This window comes from Panthera pardus, unplaced genomic scaffold, assembly GCF_024362965.1.
Source record: "Panthera pardus isolate Hobbes unplaced genomic scaffold, ASM2436296v1 HiC_scaffold_20, whole genome shotgun sequence".
In the NCBI taxonomy this organism is placed as follows: Eukaryota; Metazoa; Chordata; class Mammalia; order Carnivora; family Felidae; genus Panthera; species Panthera pardus.
Window position 1 is genome coordinate 65,512,350 of NW_026526766.1, and position 9,702 is coordinate 65,522,051.

Below are 9,702 nucleotides of genomic sequence, written 5' to 3' on the forward strand. Positions count from 1 at the left end.
AGATAACAGAAGGGTCAGACAGCTGTCAGGACAAAGGATTAACATGGCTTTAGCAAGCTTATTCTGGTAAAAATTTTCCTCTATTTCTGCAGCAGCAGAAGGGGAGGGAAGGAAGAAGCCAAAGCAATCATTTAAGGAAATTCTACTTCACAACACAGACAGACGAGGGCACTCTTGACCTACAAATCTTATAAACTAGTCCAAATCAAGAAATGAATGATGAAAGCAAACTACATTCAAAGCAACTATAAAATTAAATAGAAAATGAGAATCAAAATGTCTCAGCTTATGGAAACCTCTGCCTCTCATTCTCAAAAAAATAAATAAGGAAGGAAGGAAGGAAGGAAGGAAGGAAGGAAGGAAGGAAGGAAGGAAAGAAAGAAAGAAAGAAAGAAAGAAAGAAAGAAAGAAAGAAAGAAAGAAAGGAAGAAAGAAAGAAAAAAGCAAATTAAAACTGTAACACAACACTACAAATTGATGCCAATATCTTCAAACAAACATTTGAAAGAATCAGAAACTATTTTGAATCAGAAATTCAAAAATTAAAAAGAAATTGACTTTTATTATTTTTTTTAGTATATATGTTGTGGAAGAAAGCACACTAAGTGAAATAAATCACTCAGAGAAAGAAGACAAACACCATATGACTTCACTTGTATGTGGAATTTAAGAAACAAAACAAATGAGAAAAGTGGGGAGAAAGACACACCAAGAAACAGACTCTTAACTATAGACAACAAAACTGATGGGGAGGTCGGGGGTATGGTGAAATAGGTGATGCAGATTAAGGAGAGCACTTTCTGATGAGCACTGGGTATTGTATGGAATTGTTAAATCACTATATTGTACACCTGGAACTAATACAACATTGTATGTTAACTATACTGGGATTAATGTAAAAAATTTTTGAAAAAGAAATTGACCAAATAATGTATCAGGAAGAAATGAAAAAATAAGTGATTGAATTCAGGAAATAATAAGTAAAATACAAAACCATGTTGGAAATGAAGACTAAATTAAAGGTAGCCAAGGTAAAATAAATTAAAATGCAATTTAATTAAGGGCATTGAAGAAAGACAGGGAAGCAATCTACAAAATGAAAATAAGATAAAGAATGTGTATACAAAAGTGGTTGAAGTGAACAGGCAAAGGAGAAATATTGTTTCTTCAACAAGTATACAAAATTTAAGTCTCTAAAAAAGAAACAAACCAATGAAATAGAATTAATATTTAAAACATAAGTCCAGAAAAACTTTTAGTAAAAAGAAACTGAAAGTGTCCAACAGATACCTGCAAAAATAAGTTCAGCATAATCAACTCTGACATTATTTCAGTAAAGCTATTAGAGTTTAAAGATGAATACAAAATCTTCAAATCTTTAAAACAAAGTGGTTAATTCCTTATAACAGCAAAATAATTCATCCAAAAAGATACTTCTGGGGGAAAAAAAATCATACAATGGAGTTGCATTTTCAAAACACTGAAGAAAAGAAATATGTACCAAGAAACTTATATTCAGTCAAGCTGTCCTTCAAATATTAATGCTATTGAAAGATAGTTTTAAACATATAAGATCCAAGGAATGCTACACTCACAATCTCCTTTTAGAGTTGATGAGAGAATAATCTTCATTCAAACAAAAGATGAATGGGGAAATTGGCAAAAGGATAAATGGAAATCATTTCATATACTTAATTATATATCTGAGAATAAAATATAAGTCGGAATGAGAATGTCAGAATAATATAGTATTATATGTTCTGAAAAAGTAAAAATGATACTTCCACCAGGAAAGCTAAGAAGCAACACCTGCCTCTGGGAATAATAAACTAACTAGAGCCACTCTCGCCATCTCACCATGAACTATTAAAAAACTGGACAAGCTAGATGACATACTGAACAAGCAAGGCAAGACTATGATCCCTGGAAGAAAAGACTAAAATTAAAGGATACTTAAGATTGCTTTTTAGATTATGATTCATGGAGGAGGATCCCAAATAGATCATAGTGGTCTCACTAAATTAAAAAGAGTCAAAAAAGAGTTCAAGGAGTTGGCGCAGCTGGTTTACAGGGAAGAATTCTGGAGGTGAAAAATCTAGGCAAAGAAAAATCTCCAGATATCAGCAGAGACGTTCCATTAAGTCTATTGCTGAATTTTAAGGCACATGTGCAGAATAGTGAAACTCCATGAATCCAAGCAAAGATGGATCAATGGGGAATTATAAGCCAAACCACTCCCAAAGGTTTGGGAGATGTTTGAGTTCCAAGCAAAGAGAGTGGAAAATATTCATTGAATATCCAAACTATTTATTAGAGACCCATGAATTGTCAGCTAGCAGTAGGGCGAAACTAGTTCCAAGACAGGGATTCTCAACTACAGCATTATTGACACTTTGGGATGAATAATTCTTTGCTATAGGATTATGTCCTGGCTATTGTATGTTTAATAACATCCTTTTTTCTACCTAAAATATTTTAGTAGCAGGATACCCCTGTCATTAGGAATATTGTTCCCCTCCCCCCTGCAAGTAATGACAATCCAAACTGTATCCAGACATTGCCTAATGTCTCCTGGGGGAAAATCTTTCACAGTTCTAAAGTAAATCACAATCACTGATCCAGGGTAAATGCAACTCTAGGTCGACCCTCATAAAGTTAAACACTTATTCCAAAGGGGTGAAGGTAACCACAGCTACCTGCCTGCCAGAATATATCTAACACACTTTAAAGGGAGACCCTGAAATCCAGCGTTCAATGATATAAAGGTCAAAATGGCTAGCATACAACTCAAAATTTTAAAAAAATACTAAAAGGCAGTATAATCTGTTCCATAACCAGAAAAAAGATAAAAGCTAATCAATAAAAAGTTTGGGAAATGATAGAGATAATGAAACTAACAGATGAGCTATTATAAATTACCCACAATTTAGAGAAAACCAAGAACATAATAAACCTAAGTGTTATTTAAAAAAAATAACTTCTGGAAATGGAGTACACAATTTGTAAAATAAAAATTCTACTACATGGGGTTAATGGTATATTAGAGAATGAAGATGAAATATAAGTGAACTTGAAGACATAGCAATAAAACTATTAAGAATGAAGTATCTCACTGCTAGGGATAGAAGGTACAAATATTTAAAAAAAGAAAGAGTGAAACTTGTATAGTTGAATTGAATTTTAATGTATCAGTATGAACGAGTGGTTTTATTAAAATAGGTATACATGTAGGTATTTACATACATATATTTCACAGTTGTAATTATTGAGAGGACCTTACAAACAATGATAAACTGATAGCAATGAGTTTTGGTTTCTAAGTATACTCTCCATAAAAGAAACCAGGACTTTTGAGAAAAATGACAGTTTCCAAGAAGTGGGATTGGAAAGTACAAGATGAGGTTGAAACATCTTATTTTACCAGAAAGTAAGAGAAAGTAAGGAAGTGCTCAGAGAATTGTGGGCACAATTTAAAAGAACACAGGAACCAACTTGAAGGGAAGGGATAGGTAAAATTCAGACCAAATTGAGCATTGAAATTAATAATAGTGATAGTGGATTGTAGTGCATTGAATAAAATAAGAAGTTGTAAGTTCAAATGGATTTAAATAAATCAAGGGATAAATAAAAATTTTATTTATAAAGCTATTCCTTTGAGTACAATGCCAATGGATAAATGTAGAAGAAATGATGGTATTAGAAAATCACCAATGACAACCATTATAAAAAGAATTAATTTAGAATTATCAGTTGATGCTAAACCTGGTGGTATGAGTTTTAGAAGAATAGGATATACATATAATATCAATGTTTCTTCTTACAAGAACTTAACAATGAAAAAAGGGGAAAACAGTGATTTTACACAGGAGAAATACACCACACTCCACCTTAACCAGTAACCAATGTTAATATTTCCAGTAATGAATCAACTCAAGTGTCTCCTGATATAACATGCCAAGAAGAAAAAATAAATTTTTGATATTGTTGCCAAAAATGGCATAACTTGAATTTTATCATGAAGAAACAAAGTGTAATTTAAATTTAAATTTAAAGGGAATTCTAAAATACCTGGCCTCTAAATATGTTTACGTCATGAAAACCAAAGATTTATAGATTAAAGGAGATTGAAGAGATATGATACTAAATGCAGCATTTTATTCTAAATTGAATCTTTGACTTGAACAAAAAATTTCAATATGGAGACTGTTTTGGAAATTGGTGAGACTTGAATAAGTTTATCAATTAGATCAGCAGTCAACAAACTTTACTTCCATTGTTCCATTGTGGTAGTGTTTACAAGAATCTGTATGTAGGATAACATTTAATAGAACTACACACACACACACACACACACACACACACACACACGAATACATTGAAAAATTGTGAAAACTGAATAAGCACTGTAGTGTAGTTAATAGTATTGAACCAATGTCATTTTTGTGGTTTTGCTATTATACTACCATAACATGTTACCATTGGGGGAAATAGGGTTAATGGTACATGATACTCTATATACTATTTTTGCAATTTTTTACTTGCATTGCATAAATGTATGTCTATACTTATCTCCACATAAAAAATTTTTTAAACTACGGGCACCTGGGTGGCTCAGTCGGTTAAGTGTCCGACTCTTGGTTTCAGCTCAGGTCATGGTTTGTGAGTTCAAGCTACATTGGGCTTCGTGCTGAAAACCCAGAGCCTGCTTGACATTCTCTCTCTCCCACTCTCTCAGCTCCTCCCCTGCTCACTCTTTCTGTCTCTCTCTCAAAAACAAATAAACTTAAAAAAAATTTAAAAATTTTTAAACTTTATGGACACTTGAGTTGGATATTCATATAATTTTCATGTACCATGGAGCATTAATATTATTTTAATTTTTTTCAACAGTTTAAAAACATAAACATTATTCTTAGCTCATGGACCACACACAAACAGCTGGCAGGCTAAATTTGGTCCAGGGTCGTTGTTTGTTGACTGCTAAACTAAATAGTATTATTTTTTCACGTCAATAATTGTATTCTGGTTATCGTAAAACAATGACTTTGAGTGATTTTTAGAATGACAAAATAAAATGTTTAGGGGTAAAGATACATAATATCTGCACCTCCTCTCAAACAGTTCTTTCCATATACATATATAAAATACACACATATATATGAAGAGAGAAATGATAAAGCAAATACGGTAGGATGCTAGTATCTGAAAATTTGGGGTAAAGACTTAAGGAAAATTCCTTGTGTGATTCTTGCAACTTTTCAAAGTTTGAAATTATTTCAAAATAAAAATTATTTACACACACATATATATCCAATATTTGATTAAAAGCCCGGAGGAAGGGGATAAGTGGGTATAGATAATAAAATAATGAACTGGTAATTATTTAAGCTGGGTGATTGGTACCTGAAGTTTCATTAAATATTATCTTTCAGTTTATGAGTGCTTGAAGATTTCCAATATGAGAATTTTATATATGTAAACACACACAGACCAGAGCTGCAACAGTTTGTGAAAACCCTTATGGTGCCATTGATAGCAGATAATATGATCTTGGGGACAGGAGTACAATGTAGTAAGAGAAGGCTTCAAAAAACCATATCGTCTGGCCCAGTAATTTCATTTTCTAGAATTTATTCTGTGAAACCCAGAGATATGTACACACATTTTTTAAACATGAAATAGCAACTTCAAGGGTACATAGTGCATCAAAAGAAATCAACATGAAAATGATTACTTTAGGACTCCAAATTAGTGAGACAAATAATTAAAATGTTAATAGTGGTCACTTGTAGGAGGTAGCAACAGAGAAAACAGTTTTTATGCTTATTTTTTTTATAGTTTCTGGAATTTTCTAAACTATTATTTGTCACAAAATAATACATTTAAGTCTTTTTGAGATTTCTTAATTTCCTGGGAAGACAGATTAGTTTGGTTGTTTGTTTTTAAACCTGTCATCTTTTTTTTTTTAATGCTTGGGTTTTTTTTTAAGTTTATTTATTTATTTTGAGAGAAAGAGAGAGAGTGGGGGGGGGCAGAGAGAGAGGGAGAGAGAATCCCAAGCAGGTTCCATTCATGGTCAGCATGCAGAGCCTGATGTGGGGCTCAAACTAATGAAACCCTGATATCATAACCTGAGGTGAAATCAAGAGAGGGTCACTTAACCGACTGAGTCACCCAAGCGCCCCAGTCAGATAGTATTAAAACTGTTAACTTTAAGCATTCATCAATATGAGCAGAACTTCTAAACTGAGGTAACACTGTGTCAACTTTATACATACCAATGTAAATTAGAATCAGTTTTTGTAAGTAAAGCAAACAATCTAATATAAACATGCATATGATACACTAGTACCCTTCCTATTGTGGAAAAGGAGGTGCTAAGGAGTTGCCTGGGACAACTAGAAGCAGGACATCGTTGTACATGCAGAAGTGTGCCTAAAACCTTGATGGCAGAGGTCAAAATCTGAAAATAATTAAACCTGGATCAGACTGAAATACAGGGCTCATCCCAGTGGGAGTGGGCAGAGGTTAAAAAGCCTCACCAACAGGGTCTGGTACACGCCTGTCTAAATAGAATCAAAAGCAGCACCCACTATGATCCAAGACAGAGGGAAAGGACCAGCAGCTAGAGGTTTACTGGCAGTGACAATACTCCGACTGGAAACAGACAGGCAGCAAGATTTTAGTGACCAGATGACTAGGTCAAAATCAAGATTTATCTCCAAGATGTAGACTGGCAGAGAGTACAGCTCCAAACTAGGAGGCCTGGGGCTATATGATGACTCTAAAACCAATAGGAAAGAGAAAATTTAGATAGGAACATCAGGCTGAAAGCAGAGGTCACAATGGTTGGTGATGTGGCCCAATGGTATGCTGTTCTCAACCATGGCAGGAAAGTCTACAGAAAGGGGGGGAAAACCTGTAATAGGTTTACTGAGGAGTTTCAATTCACTGGAGTATAAAATGAAATGATTTGCTCTTCCCAGACACTAATTTCAGCCCTCTTTCAGAGCCCAAGAAACATTTCACACAAACTGAAAAATTCTGGTTATTTTCACCCCTAAGATAATGAGCTCATTATCCTCCAGGCCATTTCTAGACTAATTCATCAGCTCACTCTACAGCCTAGAGAGTAGAAGGTCAGCAAGCCTCCACTCATCAAGCCAAACATTAGCTCTCCTTTGCAGGCACCCCCAACCTCAAGAGGCTCTTTTGCAGCATCCTCTTTAATTGGCTTGGACTGGAACAGTCTTCCCAGTCTTTGACAGGGACAGCAGTGAAACACCTCTCAGGACTCACTGAGTTCTTCATGATGTAAAATTTCCTTTGATTCTACCTTTCCCTTTCTTGATGTTTTCTTTACATAGCTATGCAGGGAGAAGGGGCAAGGAAAAGTGGTGACTGATGTTAATAAGACTTAAGAAAGGGATAGCTGATCCTAATAACTGGAAGGTTTTTTTAAAAGGTGCTAGCTAGTGTCTTTTATCTTCAATTTGGAGTCTTCAATTCCTACATTCTGTGTCAAGAGGAAAAGTCAAGCTCAACATCCTCTACAGAGAGAACTACTATGAACTTGGCACTATGCCAGGTGCTTTGTGCAACTTACTGAATCTTTATAATAACACTGGGAACCGTGTTTAATTACTCCCTTTTTGCAAATAAGGAAACTAAAGTTTAGAAAGAATAAATAACTTTCCCAATATTAATTTAAGCACTTTGTGATAGGGTAGAATTTATACTCCCGCTTCTCTATTTCCAAAGCTTGTGTGTGATGTTTTTCACCGTATTGCCACACATGACACCAGAAATACTAATTTCGGATATGACCATGGATGAGATTCTAATGGAATTCATGGTCTTTGTGAAACACGAATCAGACCCTGTTACAACCTGAGTTTACGTCAGACTATTATTCTTAGTAATCATAGCTAAACTTGGCCGGTGAAGACAAAGAATAAAAATCTCTCTTTATATAAACTTGCTTTCCCAAAGAAGGTGCTCAATGGTTGCCCAAAGATGCCATTTCTATTCTTTATACACTAAAGACTCACATTTCCCTTTGGTTTTATTGGTTAACAGTTTTCCAATTCAGCAAATATTTCACAGCAGCTTTTACATCTTTATTTCTCAAGCTATAGATTATAGGATTTAGCATGGGGGTCACTACCCCATAAAACATGGAAATAAGCCCCTCTGTAGCTTGCAAATTGTCATTCTGAAGGTGGTCTTGAGACTTGGGCTTGGCATACATGAAGAAGATGGTACCATAAAATATGATCACCACAGTCAGATGTGCTGAACAGGTGGAAAAGGCTTTGCGTCTCCCTGTGGCTGAGTTCATTCTCAAGATGGTGTAAAGGATGAACATATAGGAGAAAAAAATGACTATCAGTGGAAGAACCAGGAATGCCATATTTGAAACTGCTAGGGTAACATAATTGAGGGTTATATCAGCACAAGCTAGCTTGAGGACAGCTAATATCTCACATAAGAAATGATTGATAATATTATTCCCACAGAAAGGCAGCTGCATGGCAAGAGATGTTTGCACAATTGAGTTGATTCCACCAGAGAGCCATGACACAGAAGCCATCAGTACATACACCACCTTGCTCATGATGATGGGGTATCTCAGAGGGTTACAGATGGCTACATAGCGATCAAAAGCCATCATGCCAAGGAGGAAACACTCTGTTGACCCCATTGCAAACCCAAAGAACATCTGCACTGCACATCCAGAGAAGGAAATGTTCCTTTTCTTTGAAATTAAGCTCACCAAAGTTGAGGGAACAGAGGAGGATGTATAGCAGATATCCAGGAAAGACAGGTTGCCCAGGAAGAAGTACATGGGGGTGTGAAGACGAGAATCAAAGATGCTTGCTATGATCAAAACACCATTACCAGTTAGAATCACTAGATACATTACTAGAATTAGAGAAAAAAAAATGATCTCAAGTTTTGGGTAACCAGAGAGTCCTAGAAGAATGAATTCTTTCACAAATGTCTTGTTTATCCTATCCATGTCCCAGCATTCAATGTATCAAAGGAAGAGCTAATAAAATGTTTTCACTCCCAAGCAACAAATGTAACAGATCTTTTGCATAACATTACTCTAGGGTGAAATCGACTGTTTTCTTTTAAGTTCTGTAATCCTCTTCTGTCATCTGTTGTTATCCTTAAAAATATTCATGCTTAGAATGCAATACTAGGATATGCCTACAATGCAATACTAGGATATAGAATGCAATACTAGGCATAGAGTTTCTATGCAGTGTCTTATGCATGAATATCTACCTGGAAGCAACCTTCCGACTGCCAAAGACACTCTAAGTTGAGTTTTCTGAAAGCCCTAGAATATTTCAGACAATAAACTTGACTACTTCCTTTTTATTCAGGTCCAGTGAGAGAGTGATGGGAGGGGCAAAAGACAACTCAGCAAGGAGTGGAGTTCTGATTCTGTGTTTAACAGAAATGTTTAAAACTGTAAACAAATTTTATTTTTATGCATATTTGCGTCACATTCTTATCAGCCAAATTGTGCATTTTTATAGGGCAGACATTTGATCATAGTGAATTGAATCACGTACACAGCAATTTAACATCTGCTCAAAGGCAGTTGGTTGAACTCAGTCACAGCCCACTCTTACTATTTTAATTTTTCCTATAAGACCAGTGTAGAGATCAGCTGTGCACGAATCTGAT

The 9,702-nt window shown here is 35.0% G+C and overlaps 1 protein-coding gene across 1 annotated transcript; it reads right to left on the bottom strand.

Annotated features, from left to right (window-relative positions):
- Nucleotides 1-8,065: 8,065 nt before the first annotated feature.
- Nucleotides 8,066-9,033, bottom strand: LOC109270216 (olfactory receptor 13C4). Its single transcript, XM_019454639.2, has one exon. The coding sequence runs from the start codon at nt 9,020-9,022 to the stop codon at nt 8,066-8,068; it is 957 nt and encodes a 318-aa protein (XP_019310184.1). The 5' UTR covers nt 9,023-9,033.
- Between the last annotated feature and the right edge of the window lie 669 nt (nt 9,034-9,702).

Coding starts and splice junctions, on each gene's coding strand:
- LOC109270216 (XM_019454639.2), bottom strand. CDS start 9,022: ATGGATAGGATAAACAAGACATTTGTGAAAGAATTCATTCTTCTAGGA.